The sequence below is a fragment of the Giraffa tippelskirchi genome, chromosome 13, assembly GCF_054371585.1.
Source record: "Giraffa tippelskirchi isolate mGirTip1 chromosome 13, T2T-mGirTip1v1.2.pri, whole genome shotgun sequence".
In the NCBI taxonomy this organism is placed as follows: domain Eukaryota; kingdom Metazoa; phylum Chordata; class Mammalia; order Artiodactyla; family Giraffidae; genus Giraffa; species Giraffa tippelskirchi.
The window spans coordinates 13,442,969-13,466,121 of record NC_137287.1 but is presented as its reverse complement, the minus strand read 5'-3'; the positions used below and the strand labels follow the sequence as shown (position 1 = coordinate 13,466,121).

Here is a 23,153-nt window from a genome sequence, read left to right as displayed (position 1 = left end):
CATGAAGTTAATGGGAAGTTTAAAAGAGAGGAACAAGATGGGGACTTCTCTGGTGGTCTCAGTTCAGTTCAGTCGCTCAGTCGTATACGACCCTTTGCAACCCCATGGACTGCAGCACACCAGGCTTCCCTGTCCTTTACCAGTTCCTGGAGCTTGCTCAAACTCGTGTCCATCAAGTCGGTGATGCCATCCAAACCATCTCATCCTCTGTCATCCCCTTCTTCTGCCTTCAATCTTTCCCAACATCAGGGTCTTTTCCTTTGAGTCAGCTGTTTGCATTAGGCGGCCAAAGTATTGGAACTTCAGCTTCACCGTCAGTCCTTCCAATGAATATTCAGGACTGATTTCCTTTAGGATTGACTGGTTTGATTTCCTTGCAGCTCAAGGGACTCTCAAGAGTCTTCTCCAGCAGCACAGTTCAAAAGCATCAATTCTTCGGTGCTCAGCTTTCTTTATGGTCCAACTCTCACATCCATACATGACCACTGGAAAAACCATAGCTTTGACTAGATGGACCTTTGTCGGTATAGTGGTGGTGTAGTGGTTAAGAATTCACCTTCCAATGCGGGGAGTGCGAGTTCAACACCTGGTGCTATGTGCTGTGCTTAGTCACTCAGTTGTGTCCGACTCTTTGCAACCCCATGGACTGCAGCTCGCCAGGCTCCTCTTAGTGGATTCTCCAGGCAGGAATACTGTAGTGGGTTGCCATGCCCTCCTCCAGGGGATCTTCCCAACCCAGGTCTTCTGCATTGCGAGTGGATTCTTTACCATCTGAGCCACCAGGGAAGCCCTGGTAGGGGAGCTAAGATCCTACATGCCTCGAGGCCTTAACAAATTCAGTGAAGACTTTAAAAATCATCCACATTAGAAAAAAAAAAAAAAAGGAACAAGTTAAAAAGCTAGAGATTTACCTGAAGGATCAGGAAGAAGAATTTAAAACATAAATGATAAATGTGCATTGTCATCGAATCTCACTGGCAGGTAATGTTTTAAGAAGTTGACCAAGAGCTCTATGCCCTGTCACTTGGTCCTGGAAGCAGAGCTCTATGGGGCTGATGGTCCCCTGAAGAGAGGAATCTGTTGGGGCAGAGGAGGTGGGAAGCGGGTTTGTAACCAGCTGGTCCTCTGAGCAAAGCCCCTCTTGAAAGCATGGTGATGCTCAGTGGAGGAACCCAAAGCAGCCCGGGCCCCTGCAGCTTCTCAGCCTCCTGAGACAGCTGTGGTAAAGGAGCCCTGAAACTCACATCTCCGTCTGCAGTGCTGAGGCCTCTTGGGCAGCATCTGCCTACAGGAAAGCCAAAAACTTGCCTGTCTGGGGCTGTAGGAGGCAGTGTTGCCTGCAGGGTATATGGGGTGAGATCGGGGACTTATTTCATCCTGGCCTGGAGCACAGCCAAAATGGTGTGTGGTCGTGTCTAAAACTTTTATGCCTGACTATATCTTGCCTTCTTTTCCTCAACTGCTTGCTGGTTATGTCTTCATACAACCCTAAGGTTAGGCTTAGGGTCAGGATTAGGGTGATAGCGAGCACCTCGTCTCCATATCCACCCTAGGCATGCTGGGGAAATAGGGTGGGTCTCCAGGATGACTCCGGCACTATCTTGGAGGAAAGACTGGGGTCTGGAACACCAATATCCCCGAAGTCAGGACTAAGAGGAGCAGTGCAGGAGATGTAAGAGACGCAGGTTCGATCCCTGGGTTGGGAAGATCCTTTGGAGGAGGGCATGGCAACCCACTCCAGTATTTTTGCCTGGAGAATCCCTTGGACAGAGGAGCCTGGCAGGCTACAGTGCATGGGGTTGCAAAGAGTCGGACACGACCTGAAGCGACTTGGCATGCATGCCCAGCACTGCCTAAACCCAGTCTAGAGGACTACCCAACACAACCCAGACATGAGCACTGAGTTAAAGATGACCAGCAAATGCCCTGCCCCAGAGGTACCACTGGGCACCATTGAAAAGACCATGTGTTCTTCGGGATCTTCTTTTTCTTCCAGGTTCTTCTGTGGGTTGGGGTCTGTCATAAAGCAAAGTTATTAATACCATTTGGGGATGTGAAGAATCTGAACCACTGGGGGCCCATCCAGAGGAAATTAATCAGAAGAGTGGTCACCCCTGAGGACAGCTCTCTCTCACCTGGAGAAAGAATTGTTACCAAATTATTACTTCCAGACATGAATATACCTTGTGCCATGTGCCAGGGACACCCTGTAGGGTAGGGACTGCCATCATCCAGAGCTCTGGGGTGGGAGTGGTGGGGACAGCCCCACCAAAGATAAGGAATGGGAAAGAGCAGGCAGATAGAGGGGGGCTCTGGGTAGAACTTGGAGACCCAGCAATCACTGTGATGGAGCCTAAGGTCCATACATCCCAGGACAGCCAGGGTGACCCCCAGGCCCATTGATGAGGCCCCCACAACCATGACTAATGGACATGAAGAGCTAATGGACTCCTCTGCATTCTTCAAACCTCTGCCAACACTGCCACCAAGAATAACAGGCACTTAGAAACTAATTATACATCTGGACAAATCTGTCTCAGTCTACTGGATTGAACATAATCATATTAAAATGTAATGAATACATTCAAACACACAGTGGAACCAGCGCCAGCAGGGGAGGCTGGCACCTAAGAGAGCGGGGCTGGTGGAGCCTGGGGCAGCAACATGTGGGAGCGAAACCCCCACAGGCCTATCGCTGCTATCCTTGTCACTTAGTTTAGGTCCTCATCTGCTGACTCCTGCCCTGATGTCTTGTCCACACAAACTGCGGGTGGCTCTGACCCTGACTTTGTTGTCTGGTGTTTAATCTTTGCCTCGCTTGGGTTGGAGAGGTGGAGCAGGGGTTGCAGGATGTTTTTGGTGTCCTGGTGACCACAGACCTCAACCCTCTGAGCAGCCAAATTTGCTGGGAAGGTGGGTATGTGCCTGCTAAGTCACTTCAGTCTTGTCTGTTTGTGACGCTATGGATAGTAACTGGCCAGGCTCCCTTGTCCATGGGATTCTCCAGGCAAGAATACTGGAGTGGGTTGCCATGCCCTCCTCCAGGGGATCTTCCTGACCCAGGGATCGAACCCACATCTCTTATGTCTTCTGCATTGGCAGGTGGGTTCTTTACCACTAGCACCACCTGGAAAGGTGGGTGAAAGGCATCAAACAGCACTGGTGCTTCCTGAACCCTGGCCTCCATATCCAGTCTGGACCCCCTCAACTGTACTCATGGAGCATACTCCTGCACCCCAGTTTGGATGATTCAGGCCTCTCCTGGGAATCCCTGAGAAGCTGAGCCCCCTCCAGCAGCTGACCCAGCACCTGAAGCATGTTTTGGCCCCTGGACCAATGCCTTGAGCTCCCTGAGGCTTCTCGCTGCCAGCCTGCACTTCCATGCCTCCTGAACAAGCCGGCCCAGCCCAGCTCAGTCTTCATCTGGGTGTGGAGCTCCAGGGTGAGGCTTGGAAAGTGTCAAGGGTGGGGTGAAAGGGCCCATGTAGGCATCAATAGTAAGCTTCTAGAAGAAGAGCACCACAGCATGGAACGAAATTTGAGTCGGGGGCCAAAGCTGTTTGTCGGTTTTTATGCTGCCTTTTGACTAGAGATCTCTTCAAGAAAATTAGAGATACCAAGGGAACTTTTCATGCAAAGATGGGCTCAATAAAGGACAGAAATGGTATGGACCTAACAGAAGCAGAAGATATTAAGAAGAGGTGGCAAGAATATACAGAAAAACTGTACAAAAAAGATCTTCATGACCCAGATAATCACGATGGTATGATCACTCACCTAGAGCCAGACATCCTGGAATGTGAAGTCAAGTGGGCCTTAGAAAGCATCACTACGAACAAAGCTAGTGGAGGTGATGGAATTCCAGTTGAGTTATTTCAAATCCTGAAAGATGATGCTGTGAAAGTGCTGCACTTGATATGCCAGCAAATCTGGAAAACTCAGCAGTGGCCACAGGACTGGAAAAAGTCAGTTTTCATTCCACTCCCAAAGAAAGGCAATGCCAAAGAATGCTCAAACTACTGCACAATTGCACTCATCTCACACGCTAGTAAAGTAATGCTCAAAATTCTCCAAGCCAGGCTTCAGCAATACGTGAACTGTGAACTTCCATATGTTGAAGCTGGTTTTAGAAAAGGCAGAGGAACCAGAGATCAAATTGCCAACATCCGCTGGATCATCGACAAAGCAAGAGAGTTCCATAAAAACATCTATTTCTGCTTTATTGACTATGCCAAAGCCTTTGACTGTGTGGATCACAATAAACTGTGGAAAATTCTGAAAGAGATGGGAATACCAGACCATCTGACCTGTCTCTTGAGAAACCTGTATGCAGGTCAGGAAGCAACAGTTAGAACTTGACATGGAACAACAGACTGGTTCCAAATAGGAAAAGGAGTCCGTCAAGGCTGTATATTGTCACCCTGCTTATTTAACTTATGTGCAGAGTACATCATGAGAAACGCTGGGCTGGAAGAAACACAAGCTCTAATTAAGATTGCCGGGAGAAATATCAATAACCACAGATATGCAGATGACACCACCCTTCTGGCAGAAAGTGAAGAAGAACTAAAGAGCCTCTTGATGAAAGTTAAAGAGGAGAGTGAAAAAGTTGGCTTAAAGCTCAACGTTCAGAAAACTAAGATCATGGCATCTGGTCCCATCACTTCATGGGAAATAGATGGGGAAACAGTGGAAACAGTGTCAGACTTTATTTTTCTGGGCTCCAAAATCACTGCAGATGGTGATTGCAGCCATGAAATTAAAAGACGCTTACTCCTTGGAAGGAAGGTTATGACCAACCTAGATAGCATATTTAAAAGCAGAGACATTAGTTTGTCAACAAAGGTCCATCTAGTCAAGACTATGGCTTTTCCAGTGGTCATGTATGGATGTGAGAGTTGGACGGTGAAGAAGGCTGAATGCCGAAGAATTGATGCTTTTGAACTGAGGTGTTGGAGAAGACTCTTGAGAGTCCCTTGGACTGCAAGGAGATCCAACCCGTCCATCCTAAAGGAGATCAGTCCTGGGTGTTCATTGGAAGGACTGATGTTGAAACTGAAACTCCAATACTTTGGCCACCTCATGCAAAGAGTTGACTCACTGGAAAAGACCCTGATGCTGGGAAGGATTGGGGGCAGGAGGAGAAGAGGACGACAGGATGAGATGGTTGGATGGCATCACCGACTCAATGGACACGGGTCTGGGTAGACTCTGGGAGTTGGTGATGGACAGGGAGGCCTGGTGTGCTGCAATTCATGGGATCACAAACAGTCGGACATGACTGAGCGGCTGAACTGAACTGAACTGAACTCCCTGGTGGTACAGTTAAGAATCCACCTTGTAATGCAGGGGGTGCAGGTTTGATCCCTGGTTGGGGAGCTAAATCCCCACATGCCATGGAGCAGCAAAGCCCCTGTGCCACAAGTACAGAGCCTGCATGCCTCAACTAAGAACTGATGCAGTGAAATAAACACTAGAAAAAACAAAACAAAAACACAAATCAAACATTGTTTAGGTATAAAACATGTGAACAGCAGAAGCATGTTAAAGGAAAAAAATTCAAGATATTATCTTATGTATCTCTGAAGGGGGAATAAAGGAGATGAGCTTGAGATGAGATATAAAGTGCATTTCAAACATAATAGAATTATTCTATTACTTGTATTAAGCTACATAGGTGTTCATTGTATCTTGTCTTTAAATTTTTAATGTATACTTATAAATTTTATTCTCATATTAATATCTAAAGACAATTTTTAAAAGCTAGATATAATAGTACATGTAAGACTTACACCTACTTTTCAAACACAAATGAAACAGTCACATAACTTCAAAGAAAATCTCAAGGAACTTAAAAAAAGTCATGATTATACAAGCTACACTTTCTGATCACAATATAATAAAGTTAAAGATTAACAATAATTTTTTTAAATGGATCCATTTAGAAAATATAAAAAGCCTAATTCAATAATTCAGATTAGAGCTGAAATCAAGACAGAAATGTAAAAATATGGGATGTGGCTAACAGTTCTCACAGAAAAAATTTAAATGCATATACTAGAAATTAATGATGGAAAATGATTAAAGCATATAATGCAAGAAGCTCTAAAAAATAAAATAAATTAATTGAAGCAGATGAAATTAGTAAAGTTAAAAGTCAAAAAGAAATAGAAAACAAATGATAGGAAGAAGCAACTCATGGAATAACAATCTGAATAACTGTCATTGGTAATCAATAAAATGCAAATTAAAATGAGATACCATTTTTACAAAAGAGATACCATTTCACGCTCATTAGATTGAAAAAATGTAAAATGTGAAAATAACCACTATAGAACCTAAAGAATCTTTCATTTAATAAAAATGAAAAGGAAAAAATTGTGAAAATACCAAATGTGGATGAAGATGTGAAGAAAGAATTTTCATATTGCTTATGGGACTATAAATTGGTATGAATACCATGGAAAAAAATTTGGCAGAATCTGGCAAAGCCAAGAAAGCATATTTTGGGGATCAACACTTCCCTGGTGGCTCAGACGTTAAAGCCTCTGCCTACAATGCGGGAGACCTGGGTTCAATCCCTGGGTCGAGAAGATCTCCTGGAGAAGGAAATGGCAACCCATTCCAGTATTCTTGCCTGGAAAATCCCATGGACAGAGGAGCCTGGTAGGCTACAGTCCATGGGGTCACAAAGAGTCGGACATGACTGAGGGACTTCACTTTGATGGAGAATCCTGGATCCCAGGAGATACATCAGAGGCAGGCATCAGGGTGAGCACTGTTGAAGGAAGCCACAGGTGAGAGCTCGATTGCACCACCCAGCCGGGTCGCCATGGTGAGGCCAGTGACCCACTTTGTGCCCCGCAGCCAGACATTCTGTCCAAGGCCACTTCCCACCTCCTGGGTTCCCAGCACCTTAGTCACTGCCCTGGCTTCCAGAACTTCCCAGGAGCTTCTTCTAAAATGAGATTGTGAACTGGTGGCTCCCGGGGCCAGAGCCAGCCCACAGAGAGGTGTGCCATTGTTGTTGTTTGGTGTTTTGTCTTCTTTTTTTTAAGAAATGCATTCGTTTTATTTATTTAATTTTTAGTTGCACCCCAGCACATGTGGGACCTTATTTTGCTGACTAGGATTTGAACCCGAGTCTCCCATGTTGAAGGCGAGTCTTAATGGCTGGACTGCCAGGGAAGCCCCTGTTGCTTGGTTTTGTGTTGTTGCATTTTTAAATTCTGTTGTTGTTTTCTCACAAAGTGTTGTAAACCTTTGAAGTAGTTGCCAGCCCTTAAAAATCAGTAGATTTATTGTTTTAACTATCCAGATTTCTGGCTTCTCTTTAAACATACATCCAGCCATGCTGGGCCAGATTCCCTCACACCATAGTTGGCCAGGAGCTATGGCCACCCCTTTGGACAAGGTGAACCATTCCACTGTGGTCACCCACTTTCTTGACACTGGCTGCTTTGCCTCTCTGTTACTGCCCAGTCTCTAAAGGCATTGGAGTCACCATCCCCCATCTCATAGTAAGAAGGAAATAATGTTAATGAATCAGCAGTGGGTCACACACTAGTATGAATTAGATTCTAGTGCCCTAGCAAAGAGAAGGACACTAACCTTCTGTATTAGTCAGCTTGGGCTGCATAACAAAGTACCATTGACTGGGTGGCTTAAACAACATTTATTTTCTCATAGTTCTGGAGGCTGGAAGCCTTGAGATCAGGGTGCCAGTATGGTCAGCTTCTGGTGATGGCTCTCTTCCTGACTTGGAGATGTCCATCTTCTCACATGGCAGAAAGAGAGAGACAGAAAGAGAAAGATAGATCACTTCCTTTTCTTTTTTTAAGTTTTTTTTTTTTTTTTTTTTTTTGTGAGGACCATCTTTAAAGTCCTCACTGAATCTGTTACAATAATGTTTCTGTTTTATTTTTTGTTTTATGTTTTGATTTTTTGGCTGTGAGGTATGTGGGAGCTTAGCTCCCTGACCAGGGATTGAACCCTTACCCACCTGAACTGGAAGATGAAGTCTTAACCACTGGACCACCAGGGACATCCTCCCTTCCTCTTCTCCTAAAACCAAAGTTCTGTTATATTAGGACCTTTCCCTTATGACCTCATTTAACCTTGATTAGTGTTTTAAAGGCCTGTCTCATATATGGTCACGTTGAGGGTGAGGGCCGCAGTGCGTGAATTTGGGGGTGGCGGACACAGTTACAGTCTACAATGCACCTGGAATTCAGGATATACGTTTGGAGGTAAGAGAACAGTCACAGGGATGGGAAGTTAAATGACGCATGGAGTCTCAGGCCATCCAGGCATGTCACAAAAATGGAAAGAGCTGCTTCTCAAAGATACTCAGCGGCCAGGAAGGCTGAGGGCAGGGAGCACACTGAGCCACAGGTTGGCAGTTAACCTTGGACATTTCCAAATTCGGCTCTTCTCTCATATCTTTGCAAAGCTTTAAGCTCCCATATTGGGATGAGGGTGATTGCAGTGGGGGGGTTCTGGGAAGGTGGTATGAGCGTCCCTCTACCACCCGATGCAAGAGCTCCTGGGCTTGCGTCAGGAAGGCCTCTGGCCTGAGAGAGAAGCTGTGTGACCTTTAGAAATGGATTGACCTCTCTGAGTTTCAGTCTCCCCAGTTGTGAACTTGGGGGTGGATGGACCAGATTGGTCCCTTTCTCTGGTTGCACGTTTGATTTGAGCATTTTTGACTGTGCTGAGTTTTTGTTGCTGTACACAGGCTTTCTCTGGTTGCAGTGCTCAGGCTTCTCATTGTGGTGGCTTCTCTTGTTGCAGAGCACTGACTGTATAGTGCAGGCTCAGTAGTTGTGGCGTGCAGGCTTAGTTGCCCTGCAGCATGTGGGATCATCCCGGATCAAGGATCAAACTCATGTTCCCGACATTGGCAGGTGGGTTTTTAACCGCTGGACCACCAGGGAAGTCCCTTTAGCACATAATTTTAAGCCCTCGTTAAGGACCCAGCTCTGAGTGGACATACAAAATGGATGGTCTGGCCCCAGCCCCACTACGGGCTGTCCCAGGCCTCCTGCTAAACTCCCAGATCACACATCCTTCCACAGTCTGACTCAAGCCCGTGAGTCAGCTTCCCACCTCACTGCTCCCCACCTGGCAAGGGCGATGAGAAGATGTATTAGCTGATAATTAAGTTACTAGCTGCCAAAGCTTCATTGCTCTCAGGAGTATTTCAATTTTAACAGGGAACTCCTAAAAACAGAAAGCCTTAGAGACAGCAGAGACATGCTGGAAGCAGAAGGGAGGGGGAGTGTGTGTGTGTACATGTGTAGCGGAATCTGTCTCTGTAAACTTTGCCAGTATGCCCAGCAGTGAAGAAGCAGATGCTGACACCTGTCCATGCATGAGGTGGCCCCCAGATCTGAAGGTGGGACTGCTCTGCTCTAGGTGGAGTTTGGATGCCAGCCTGCATGGCCTTCATGGAACATTCTAAGGAAGCTGGCAGGAGCAGGACCAGCTGTGTGCAGGAGACAAGTGGATGAACATTGTCCTATAGGGAAAGCTAAGCCTGGGCTGTAACCTCTATGATCTGGGAGTTTTTTTTTGGGGGGGGGTAGGGAGAGGCATCCTCCAGGAAGAGCTGGGGACACTGGGGTTTCCTCTGTCCCGTGGTTGACTGGCTCTGGAAAATTTTCTTGGGGATGGGGACAAAGGACTTTGACAAAGGCCTGGGGTTTGATGCAGAATGTGGGATATGTTTGCTGTTCCAGTTTGTTTATTCTAGGTTCAGTGGGACAGGGTTGGGGGAGAGGCTGGGGGTCACCTCATCCCGTGTCTGGCCCTGGGGGTGGGCACTGAAAGCAAAGGGCATGGCAGGCTCAGTGGTGCTGCAGGTGACAGCTGGTGCCCATTTGCGTCAGGGTGGGGCCCAGCAGGCAGGCTGAACTCTGAGTGCAGATTTGGGACTCATCTCAGTACCTTTCATTGTCCTCAGACAATGAAACTCCACAGTGCCCTGATCCCAGCTGGGAGCCTGGGTACCCTGAGCCTCATCCCTGTGAGGGGAACAGGGTGGAGCAGTGAAGGCACCAGGGCCCACACCAGCGTTCACGACAGGATGCTGAGAACCTGAAAGCAGAGAGAACACCCCTGGCCCCTGATGTTCTTGACGTGCTTGAGAGGTAGTGTGTGCAGTGTTTGCCAACCATGTTCAGGCTACGGCACATGTAAGAAGTGACAACATATGTACAGAACACTATGTAAAGAGAGGAGCTGCTGGTGACCAGAGGGACCCTGCCAGGATGCTCTGGGGGCCAGGGGAGCACTGCTAAGCGGGCAGCTCAGGTGAGGAGTGGTGTGTGGGAGTATGGCTTGCCATTCTGCCCACCTCTGGGCCTCAGTTTTCCCATCTCTAAAATGGGGGCAGTATTAATCTTAGCACCTGCCTTATCAGGGTATTATGAGGATTAAATGAGTAAATTCATGTAAAGCTCCTCAAAGTATGCCTGGCATGGAGTAAGTGTTCAATTTGTGTGACGATTATTAGCTATTTCATCTACTTCAAGATGACAGTGATTGTACCTTGATTTCAGAGCTGTTAAAACATGAAATAATTAGTCATGGAACTGACGATAGATGGAACCAGCTGGTGTTGATGATGAGGGGATCAGGGCAAAGGGGGCCTCCCTACAGGGAAGCCTGAGCCCACACAGCAAGCAGGACACCATCTGACTTCGAGACGCTTCGGGCCCCATGTCCTAGGGTCAGAGGATGGATGTGGGGCCAAGTCATCCAGGGCCGGAGTGAGAGTAAGGTGGTGAGGGGGCAGCATGGGGTCCCAGCAGAATGACTGGGCCCAAGAGGCTGGGGCTGGTGAAATCCAAGTCCTGCTGGGGCTACTGGCCTGGGGGAAGAGACATTCTGCCTGTTGTACTTGGACCTTGAGCAGGACTGAGCCTCCTAGGGCCTTTGAAGAGGCAGTAGATAGATGTTGCCTCCTATTGTGCTATTCAACGCAAGACTCTCTGGTTATGTTAATATCCTGGTACTACGAAGTAAGACTCTCAATTTACTTCTCTTATTATTATTATTATTTTTTACTATTTTAGTAGCAACTTACTTGCCATTTACCTTAGAACCAATGATGACACTTTATTGTGTAGAGATCCCACATTTGAGAACAATTGCTATAACAATGCCAGGGACCGAGGGAGCAACTATGATTAGCAGCTATGATTACAGAAGTTAGAGCCATTGTCATGGGCTAGTGTGAGCAGGGGTGGATTGTTTAAAATGTATTACAGCACATCCTATAGATGATTGACTTGATAACATCTGGCATTCATTCAACAAACATTTACTAGATGTCTGCTGATGCCAAGCTCTGAGCATACTTGTAGGGACAGGCCAAGCAATGATATCCTACCCAGCTGAAGAAAGCTAAGAAGAGACCCCTGTCTTGCGCCCTGGTTTCTAAATATTTACTTATTTAGATATTTGAGTGCATCAGGTCTTAGTTGCAGCATGTGGGATCCTTCATTGTGGTGCATGGACTCTCTAGTAGTGGTGCCAGGGCTCAGTCGCTGTGGTGCACAGGCTCAGCTGCTCTGCGGTTTGTGGGATCTTAGTCCCCTGACCAGGGACTGAAACCACGTCCCCTTTGCCAGGCAGATTCTAAAGCACTGGACCACCAGGGAAGTCCTTGAGCCCTAGTTTCTAACCTGGCTTCCCCACCTCCATAACTACTCAGCAAATGCTGTTAAGCGTCAGCCCCACTTGAATGCAGAACTGACCTTATGTGTCCAGAATGTATTTCTTTTCTTTTAAGACAGACAGGATACCATGCCAAGATCCAGATCCACCAGGCTCTGTTTCCAACCATTTGGAAACTTCACACTATGGAAATTTTCAAATATACACCAGATTAAGAGAGACTAGTATAATGAAACGAATGTGTCCAAACACAGACTTTAGTAATTACTGATGTTCTTTCAATTTTGTTTTATTTTTCTTCTTATAACATGTAATTTACATGTAAATACTTCATTATGTATCTCTAACAGATAAAGATGCCTTTTACTTACTACAACTAAAATACTATTGTCAGTCCCAACAGAATGAACAATTCTTCATATCATCCCTGTGTTCTGTTTTCCCTGTTGTCTCAGTTATGTGAGTGTATTGGTGCTAAGTCGCTTCCATTGTGTCCAGCTCTGTGGGACCCCATGGACTGTAGCCCGCCAGGCTCCTCTGTCCTTGGGGTTCTCCAGGCAAGAACACTGGAGTGAGTTGCCCTGCCTGCCACGCCCTCTGTGCTCCTCTCCTCCGGCATGGGCAGGCAGGTTCTTTACCGCTAGCACCACCTGGGAAGCCTGGCTCTGTTATGTCCTTTATTCACATCTGGATTCACACTGGGTCTGCACATTACAGTTGGTCAATAGTTCTGTTCAGTATCTTTTAATCCATCATCGTTGCCCTTCTTTTCTTTCCATACCATGAATCTGTTATAGAAATGGTATAATTTTCCTGTAAACTTCCCACATTCTGGTTTCGGCCTCCTCTGTCCTCACGTGTTGTTGAACATTATTTCTCTACATTATTGTGACCTTCTTTATATAACTGAGGGCTTGATTAGATTCGTATTCTATTCTTTATATGAAGAACACTTTTAGGTCATGCCATGCGCTTTCTCTTGCCTCACATCAGAAAGCACTTCATGTCTGGTTATCCCACTTTGTTGATGTTAATTAAGGTTGAGGTTCTGTCAGCCTGATTCATCCATGATCAAGTTCACGATCAGTCTTACACCTAATGGTTTAGTAGCCATTGATGATGATTCCTGAGAGTTATTACTTCATTTGAGGTGATAAAATGGAATGTTCTCATTCTATCATTCCTTCTTAATTTCTTAGCTGTGATTCCTCACTAAAGAAGAACTTTTGTCTTATAATACAGTCTATATAGAAAAGGTAGAGTCATTGCTTCTTTCATTTATCATTTTTTAAAAATAATAATTAGTTGGTGCCTCAGCAGTTGCATTCATAACAGTTTTCAGGATAACAAATTTCCCCACATCTGGCCATTGGACATTTCTTCAAATTTGTTCCTCTGTCAATTGACATCACTGGGAGTTTACCTGTATTCAGCCTTGATAAGACGTCCCAGGCTGAGTTTTACATTTCATCCCCTGGAACTGATTACTTAACAGCTAGAAATGGTATTTAGAGACCACGGTCCTGCTGATAGTGCTCATTAAAGCTTTTATAGAGACAAAACTGGGACCTACATTATCTTGAAAGAGAAAAATAAATCCTGCATTCATACTAATACTCTTATTCAAATTACATTTCAGGGTTTTCATTTCACCTTAAACTTTTATATTTATGTTTCTTTTCTCTAACACCAAAAATCTTGATTCCTAATGACATTAGTTACGTATACTTTCTCTAGGGTTTTTTGGTTTGCTTTTGTCCTTAGGATATGTTTCACTTGGAATTTAGAGTCAAAAAATTATGTGTTCAAATTACTTTCAAAAAGTAATTTGAAAAAATTCTTCTTTCTGTACTTAAGGCATTAACCTGAAATAAGTTGTGTTTGCATGTTTTAGTTTATTTTCTGTTTTTACAAATTGCTGTATTTCTCCTTTTGATATAATTTTAAAATATGTAGCAATTCTAATTTATTTATTTTGCCCTTGTAAATAGGTTCTGCTCATATATTGCTTCTTTTAACCAAGTAATATTTCTTTATATAGTATATAATAAGTTCTATTAATACATGTTAATTTTACACCCTACAAGTTTACTAAATTCTCTTATTATTTATAATTGGTTTTTCTTAAAATTTTTTTCTTCCAGTTTTATTGAGCTATGGATGACGTTGTTGTTTAGTCGTTAAGTCATGTCCAAATCTTTGCACCCCTATGGACTGTATCCAACCAGGCTCCTCTGTCCATGGAATTTTCCAGGCAAGAATACTGGGGTGGGTTGCCATTTCTTTCTCCACGGGATCCTCCCAATCCAAGGATTGAACCCATGTCTCCTGCTTTGGCAGGTTTGTTGTTTACCACTGAGCCACCTGGGAAACCCTATAGTTGATTTACAGCATTGTATAAATATAAGCTGTACAGCATAATGATTTGACTTACATACATCATGAGATCATTGTCACAATAAGTTTATTGAACATCCATCATCTTATATAGATACAAAATTAAAGAAATAGATAACATATTCTCCTGTAATGAGAACTCCTAGGATTTATTCTTTTAATAACTCACATATATGTGTGTGTAGTCACTCAGTCGTGTCCAACTCTTTGTGACCCCCATGGACTGTAGCCTGCCAGTCTCCTCTGTCCATGGGGTTCTCTAGGCAAGAATACTGCAGTGGGTAGCCATTCCCTTCTTCAGGAGAGCTTCCCGACCCAGGGATTGAACCTGAGTCTCCTGCATTGGCAGGTGGATTCTTTACCACTGAGCCATCTGGGAATCTATATAACATATAGCAGTGTTAATTTTATTTATCAAGTTTTCCATCACATCCCTAGTACTTTATCTTACAACTGAAAGTTTCTACCTTTTGACTCCCTTCACCTAATTCCCACTCTCCCTCAAGCCCTGCCTCTGGTAACCAAAAATCTATCTCTCTTTCTATGAGTTTTGTGTTTATTTGTTTTTGAAGTATAATTGATCGTATTTTAGTTCCTGTTACACAAGGTAGTGACTTGATATTTCTATACATTTCAAAATGGTTACTCTGGTAACTGTAGGTGTTATCTGTCACCATAAAAAAATATTACATGGTTAATGACTCTATTTCCCACAATGTATGTTTAATACCTATAATTCATTTAATTTGCAACTGGAAGTTTATACCTCTTAATCTCTCTCACCTACTTGTTTTCTTTCCTCCCCCCTCAGCCCTCTGGCAACCACCTGTTTATTCTCTGTATCTATAACTCTGTTTTTGTTTTGTTATGTTTGTCCATTTGTTTTGGTATTTAGATTCCACTCATATGTGAAATCATACGCTTGTCTTTGTTGGACTTATTTCACTTAACATAATGGGAATTCCTTGTGGCTCAGATGGTAACGAATCCACCTGCAATGCAGGAAACCTGAGGTTGATCCTTGGGTCAGGAAGATCCCCTGGAGAAAGGCATGACAATCCACTCCAGTATTCTTGCCTGAGAAATCCCATGGACAGAGGAGCCTGGCAGGCTACAGTCCATGGGGTTGCAAAGAGTTGAACATGACTGAATGACTAACACTTTCACTTTTCATTTTCAATACCCTCTAGGTCCACCATGTTTCCATAAATTGCAAGATTTCATTCTTTTTTTGCAGCTGAGTAATAATCTATTGTATATATACACTCTATCTATTCACCTATTGATGGGCATTTAGGTGCTTCCATATCTTGACTATTATAAATAATGCTGCAATGAACATAGAGGTGCATATATCTTTTTGCATTGCTGTTTTTATTTTCTTCAGATAAATACCCAGGAGTGTAATTGCTGGACCATATGGTAGTTATACTTTTTATTTTGGGGTAATTTCCCTACTGTTTTCCATAGTGTTTACACCAATTTACATTCCTACCAACAGTGAACAGGGTTCCCTTTTTTCCACATCCTCACTAGCAATAACAAATGTTATTGTTGTCCTTTTTATAATAACCTTTCTGACAGGGGTGAGTTGATAATCTTATTGTGGTTTTGATTTGCATTCCTCTGATAATTAGTGATGTTTAGTGTCTTTTCTTGTGCCTCTTGGCCATCTGTATGGGGGGGGTGTGTGTATATGTGTGTGTGTGTTTGATACTGATTTGTATGAGTGTTTTTGTATATTTTGGATATTAATCCCTTGTCAGATATATCATTTGCAAATATATTCTCCCATTCAGTAGGTGGTCTTTTCATTTTGCTGATAGTTTGTTTCACTGTGCAAAAGCTTTTTAATTTGATGTGGTCCCATTTGTTTATTTTTGCTTTTGTTTCCCTTGCTTGAAGAGACATAAAAAAAATATTACTAAGAGCAATGTTAAAGGGCTTATAACCCATGTTTTCATCTAGAAGTTTTATGATTTAAGGTCATACATTTAAGTCTTTAATCCATTTTGAATTTATTTTTTTGTGTGGTGTGAAGGAGTAGTCCAATTTGATTCATTTGCATGGAGCTGTCTGGTTTTCCCAGCACCATTTTTTGAAGAGGCTGTTTGTCTCCATTATATATTCTTGCATCCTTTTTGTAGATTAATTGCCCATATAAATGTGGGTTCATTTCTGGGCTCTCTATTCTGTTCCATTGATCTGTGTGTCTATTTTAGTGCCAGTAAATTGTTTATAATAGTTTTTTTTTTTTCATGAATTCTTTTGGCTTTTCCAGATATATAATCATATCATCTTCAAGGAGAGATTAATTTTATTTTGTTTCTTCCTGTCCAGTCTTATGCCTCTAATTGCTTGTCTAGTCATGTTGGTTAATGCCCACAATGCAGTGTTTATAGTAGAGGAGACAGTGAACAATACAGTGGATAGTGGTGGTGACAGTGACTTTTTCCTAATTTTAGCAATTGAGTCTCTGATATATCTTCAAAAGTGAGAAACTGGATGCTGGCTTTTGAAGTGTTATGGATGTATGTATTTATATTAAAGAAATATTCATTGTTTCCTATTTTATTGTGGTTTTCAACTTAAATTGCTCTGATCTGTTTATAGTTCCTGGTTTTCATTTTGAGAATCTAGGATTTAGAATGTTTTGCTTATGTGAGTCTGAGCCAGCATTGTGAAGGGACATTGGGGCTCCTGAGACGTAGCGCTCGCAGAATTGTGTTGCAGTTTTATTAATAAAACTAGTTTTATTAATAGTTTTATGACTTGGGCTTAGAATCTTGGCTTTACCTGGGTATACATTTTATTTTCTTGATATTGAATTGGTTTTGGACAAGACCGAGAGAAAAGGAACTTTCATTTTTATGTCACAAAGAAAGGAGCACTTAGCATGTGCTTTTGCATTTTTCAGGAACTCAGTAGAGATTTCCTATGTGTAAACAAGCAGGTTATTTTATATTTTCATTTGTGCTTTTGAATGCTCTTTAATATTATAATACTTAAGAGGCTGGTGAACAATTACCTCCCAGAATGACAGCATCTCAGAGTCAGTAAACACCAGCACAGACTTTTTCGCTCATTATCTCTTTAAGCATCTCTCCTCATAGAGGAGCTCCAGTGTTCACACTTTCCAGTAAAGGCAGGGCTTAGCTTGGGGGCTGACTGGACCTCACACTGTGTCTCTGACTTCTTACTCTTGGCAAGTTGTTCCTCACCAAATCCCATGTGGCATGACTCTCTCCATTCCACACTTTGTCCAGAAGGTACCTTCAAAACAGAATTATATTAACAGAAACATTTGTGCACTGTTGGTAAGAGCGTAAATTGGTATAGCCACTACTAAAAATGGTATGGAGGTTTCTAAAAAAATTAAAATAGAACTACTATAAGATCCAGCAATCCCACTTCTGGGTATATAGCCAAAGGAAATAAAATAATTGTCTTGAAGAGATAGTTTCTCTCTGGTGTTCACTGCAACATTATACACAGTAACCAAGATATGGAAATAACCCAAGTGTCCATCAACAGATGAGTAGATATAGAAAATGTGTGTTTACATACAATGGAATATCAGTTGGCCATAAAAAAGAAGGAAATCTTGTCATTTGCAACAACATGGATGAACCAGGAAGACATGTTAAGTGAATTAAGACAGACTCAGAATAGCAAATACTTCATGATCTCACTTCTGTATGGAATCTTAAAAAAAAAAAAAAATTAAGCTCATGATAACAGAGTAGAATGGTAGTTATCAGGCTTTAAGGGGTGGGGACAAAGGGAAAATATTGACCTTAAGGTACAAACTTTCAGATACAAGATGGCTAAGTTCTGGAGACCTAATGTACAGTTCGATGACTAGTTAATAATAATGTATACTTGAAGTACGCTAAAAAACCCAATAACAAATTTATTAAAAGTGGTGAACAAAAAACAGGATTATATTCAGTTGTAACAAAAATAAATTTTACTTGTGAATCAAATCTGATGACACCTATATAGAGGGTTTTGATAGAAAAGACCCACATGCAAAACCCTTGTCAAACAGGAACAGAGGACACAGTTATAATGATTCAGTATAATGTGGCCATCAGCAGCTGCCAACTATATTAGGGAACACAAGACACAAGAATCTCTAACCTGATGCCCAGTATGATCACAATAGAACAGAGTGGTTTTTGGTGGATGTTTGAACTGGGCCTTAGAGTATCAGCTTGAGAAGCATTGTTTATTGAGTTTTCCAGAAACTGAATAGCACCAGTTACCCCATATTTATGAATTATTCATGCCAATAAACAGTACTGGCTCATGCACTCTGTTCACACACATTAGATTTTCATCCATCCCCTGCTCCCACAGTGATTGTAGTTTTAGATATTCCGACAGGGACAAAAATCTGTGAAGGACTCAGTTTGCCTGTGACCAGTGCACCCAACTGGATGCTCAGAGCCACAGATGCTAGAATGATGAAGTTGACCATTTCTCCCAGATTATATCCATATGACCCCTTGCTCAGAGGCAGGCATGGGATCCATTTAAGGACATACTTGGTGGCATTGAAGAGGAGACTCAAAACCTCCCCACCTAAATGCCCTCAGGGACAAACTGACTTCAAACTGAAGGAGTAGGAGCAGCTTCCTTCTCGGGTCTGTGTTTGTGTTTGTGTCCCCAGCTTGATTCTGAGCTCTGTGGGGCTGTACCTGTAGTGGATTCGCTTCTGCCTCTCCCTGCCTGACTCTATGGGGTCAGTCTAGCACCGTCTGAGCAGAGTAAGTGCTCAGCCACTGCCTATTAAGTGCAAAAGGAAGGAATGAATAATGATAGCTAGTGCATATGGTACTTACTCTGTGCTAAACACTTTATATTACTCTACAAAGTAGGTATTATTATTATCAAGCCTATTTTGCAGGTGAGGAAACTGAAGCAGAGAGGTAAAGCAAGTTGTCTAAGATCACACAGCCTGTAAGTGGCAGAACCAGGATTTGAATTGCATGGTCTAATTCAATTAGCCATGTTCTTAACCATGCCACTACCTTAGTCTCTGCATATTATAGGTTGCAGTGGGGTCAATGGAGTACTTTGAGGGTAGGATGAAGATAGCATCACATGTTGGGGAGATCAGAGTGACTCACACTGAGTGGCCAGTGCTCAGGGAACGCTTTAGGTGCTGAAGGATGTAAGTGGGTCATTTGCTGAAATGAAATGCTGAAGACAACACTCATATGGGTCCAGGAATTAGTCCAAAGTTCTGACTTCAAGGCTTGGGCTCAAAAACCAGTTCCTGGCCAATCTTTCAGATGATGACAATAAAGATAACTGGCAAATGGACTCAGAGGAGAAATTCTGGAAATTTATTGCCCTTAGGAGTCTCATGAGGAAATGAGGTAACCAGTTAATTTGGGAACAAAGAGTAATTTCTGTAGGTATGTACTGTGGGTCCCAAGGTGCATAAGGCCATTGGTGACTTGGAAGTGCATGTACCATGGCTCAGTCTTTGAGAAGTTCCTGGTGACATGGGGAGATGCAGGTCCATCTTCTATCCAGATTCTGACTTAGGGTGGTTTGTTAGTTGGCAGTGGGTGGTCAGTGCCATCTTGTGGAAGGTGACTTGTCTTCCGCCATTGTGTGTCAGGCCAGTCATGACCTAGAGGGAAGCATTCTGGTGGGATGGCTTCAGGCTGGAGGAGCCAGCTCCCTTTTTGGCTGAGGGACCAGCCTCTGGCTTTGTGTTTCTCTGGCACATCCCAGGTGCCGCAGTGAAGGGCACCAGAGGCCAGTCGAGCAGCAGGAGCAGTTGTTCCTTGTGGGGAACTGCCACCTCCAGTGCCACGCTCCTGTTGAGCTGTGAGCAAGTTCCAGGTAATTAAGTGGATTGGGTTCTGAAGCTGCTGTGACCATCAGCTTGGACATCCTTGCTAAGTACTCCTGGCAGGTCCTGTCACCTGCCATCCTGGAAGCCAGAATAGCACTGGGGGCTGTCCCTGCCCTGTTGTCCACTGGGCCTGGAGGCAACTGATGAGGGAGGGCACCCTTTGGATATTCTTGTATATGGGGAGCTAATTACTCTCTTTAGAAATCTACATTTGCCACCAATCACAGCTTTCATGGTGCTGGCACTGTCATGGCAACTAAAAGCATATCTGAAAATAAAATGTCACTTTTCTTTTGCATTTCTAGTATAATGACACAGGAAACTTGTTTTTCATTTTTAACTTAACATAACTAGAGACTCAAAGAGTATAGGTGTGAGTGCAGCACATGTGGGCAAGTGGGTGTTGTAGTGTGTGTGAACATGTGAGTTGTGTGTGTATGTATGTGAGGGTGTGTGCAGGTGCTCATGTTGATGGGGGTCGTGTATGTGCAGGTGTGTGGCTGTCGGTGAGTCCTCCTTGTGTGTCTGTCCAAGGTTAAGGGCTGACTTTGGGGTTGAGATCACACATGGGTTGTGAATGTTTGAAGACTGATCTGTGACTCTGTGTGTGTGTGTGTGTGCGCGCGCCTGAAGACAAGCAGTGTTGGGGGAGGTGAGTCTGCAGACAAATGCTCTTGCTTGGATGTGTTATACTCTCATTTGGTGACACAAGCCTTCGGGAAGCTTTTTCACTATAGTATATCTCTGTTGTCCCAACTTTTGGGAGGTTCCAGCCCAGTCATGGCTTCCCAGGTGGCGCTCATGGTAGAGAACCCACCTCCCAATGCAGGAGACACAAGAGACACAGGCCCAATACCTGGGTTCGGAAGATCCTTTGAAGAAGGAAATAGCAACCCATTCCAGAATTCTTGCCTGGAGAATCCATGGACAGAGGAGCCTGGCAGGCTACAGTCCATAGGGTCGCAAAGAGTTGGACATGACTGAAGTAACTTGGCACACACAGCCCAGTCATAGGAGATCCAGCACCTCATTTTGGGAGGACCCAACTCCTTGCCACAAACTTCAGAGAATCAGAGATACTATAGATTATGAGCAACCAGACACACTCTGGTACAGCCCAGAACTAGATGATGGGGGTTTCTGCTCAAAATGGAAGGTGCAAAGCATACAGATGGTCTGTGTGTCATTCATTCTAGTAACTGACACACCTTAAGCTTAGGGCTGAGCCTGTCCTATTTGACCTGGGGTAGTACTGGCAGTGCCTACCACATGTACAGATTTACAACCATAATTTACAACAGCGATCATGTTTGAACACATCCAAAGCCTCATGCTTCCTAAGACTGTTTCCTGAGCCTCTTCTCCTGTGGGCTGGCTTCTCCAGGAGAACACTTCTCAAGCTTGGAAATGTGCCTCTGGTCAGAATCAGAAGGCTGCAAGTAGAGTAGGGAGCCTTTTCCCAGGAGGTGAGGTGCTGGGGCTGAGCCCTGAGGGATGGAGACTCATCTGCCTGTCTCTGAAAGAGGCTGCCGCCCACTGCCATGTACAGCTCCCCCCCCCACCCCCAGGGGCCAGTGTTCTCAGGCAGGGGCTCCATCCATGGTGTCAGGGTTCTTTCATTGCATCACCAAGATTCTTCCAGTTAACTTCTCTGTACTTCACATCTCTGGAGATTCTTTGTTTTATTATAATGTTTTTAAACTTCAGTATGAAACCAAAGAGAACCAGTATCGATTAAATAGTTCAATAAGTGTTTTATTGATCACCAGTTATTCTCAGATCGTCTCAGCCTGGGCCCTGGTGACACAACATGCATCTGAATGATTCCTTACCCGAATCTTTTCTCAGTGCAGTGTTGTGGGGATGGAAGGAGAGAGGGAGGCTGTGGATGACAGCAGATATAGGCACAGTTGAGGGGTGCCTTAACCTAGCCAGGTGCCTTAACCTAAGCAGGGTTGTAAAGGAAGGGGTTGACCAGATGTCCAGGGTCGGGGGAGGAGTGGGAGGAAGTCACCATTTGGTGACATCAAGCCAACCCAGAGGCTCCATACACATGAGAGGCAAGTCTAGACCAGAGCTGGTAAAGGGCCACTTAGTCTGGGATGCTCTTTGCTTTGTCTAAGGAAGTTAGGATGACGTTGTGCTGGACTGGCGAGCAGCGTCACAAGCTTAAGAGTTTGGCAAGAGTTCACTGTGCAAACTCCTCTGCCCCCCTCCCCACACATATACACTTTGTTTCTGTGGCTCTGTTGATGTCAACCGCCAGGAAACAAATTCTGCTGGCAAGGTGCTGGGCTTTCTTGCAAGTTGCAGTCACATTGGCTATTCAGGCTCTGTCTGCATAGCTTACACCACGGCAAAGTCCATGGGAGTGGGAATGGAAAAGAACCTGTAAATATGAAGGTCGGTTCCAAAGGCACATTATTGGTTTCTTGTGCAATAATACCCTCTGGTGACATTGAGGCCTTATTAATAACTAAACATCTGTCACAACTGTAATTATATTTCTTGTGCCAGGATTCTGTTTCCAATCATTGTCCTGTTTAAACACGAAAGGGAGGGTGTGAATTATTTAGGAAACTGACTTTGAGTAAATAACCCACCAGTGCTGTGCAGGCAGTAAGTTTCTGTCAACTCCTTGCAGAGTCTCAGTGTCTCCGCTGACGTTCCCTTGATGTGCTCACAAATCTCTCTGAAAACATCGCCTTGGACCCCCGATGCGGCTGCCTGAGCAACCTGGAGAGGGGAAGCCTGAGAATGAGGAAAAGGGGGGCAGAGGAGCCCCTGGAGGGGGAGAGGAGCCGCCGAGGACCCAGGCCCCCGACTTCCCCACTTGGCAAGTCTTCTATCCCCAACCCCCCGGAGAAACGAGCTTTCTCGAATGTTTGCTCAGGAGTTGATTGTGTTCAGCCCGCAGGTAGGGGGTGGTGTGGGGGCTGGGAGCCTTTGTGCTGAGTGTCCAGGGACAGAACACCCGGGAGGGGTCCCAAGGGGATGCATGTCCCAGTGGGGCCAGAGATTTGACGATCTATCTTGAGCCTGACAGCTGTTCATTGATTAAATCTGACCTGTGTGGATGGGTGAGGGGATGTGTTTGAAAGCTGACCCTATCAGGTACTGATCAAGTTGGAGGGGGTGCTTGTTAGAAAAAAAAGCAACAGATACGTTTTATAGAGTGCATATTCCATAGCAGCATAGA

The 23,153-nt window shown here is 44.1% G+C and overlaps 1 protein-coding gene across 8 annotated transcripts in view; it reads left to right on the top strand.

Moving 5' to 3' along the window:
- CALN1 (calneuron 1) overlaps window positions 1-23,153 on the top strand; it is a 693,518-nt gene that overhangs the window by 212,355 nt on the left and 458,010 nt on the right. For 7 of the 8 annotated variants that reach the window (XR_014073438.1, XM_081558121.1, XM_081558116.1 and 4 more), the window contains one exon: window positions 22,599-22,790. Coding sequence is in view for 6 of the 8 variants with exons in the window: in XM_081558121.1 (XP_081414247.1) it covers window positions 22,672-22,790 (119 nt within the window). In the remaining 2 variants the exon portion in view is untranslated. Of the gene's footprint in view, window positions 1-22,598; window positions 22,872-23,153 lie in introns of those variants that run through there. The other variant, XM_081558123.1, reaches the window with a different exon arrangement.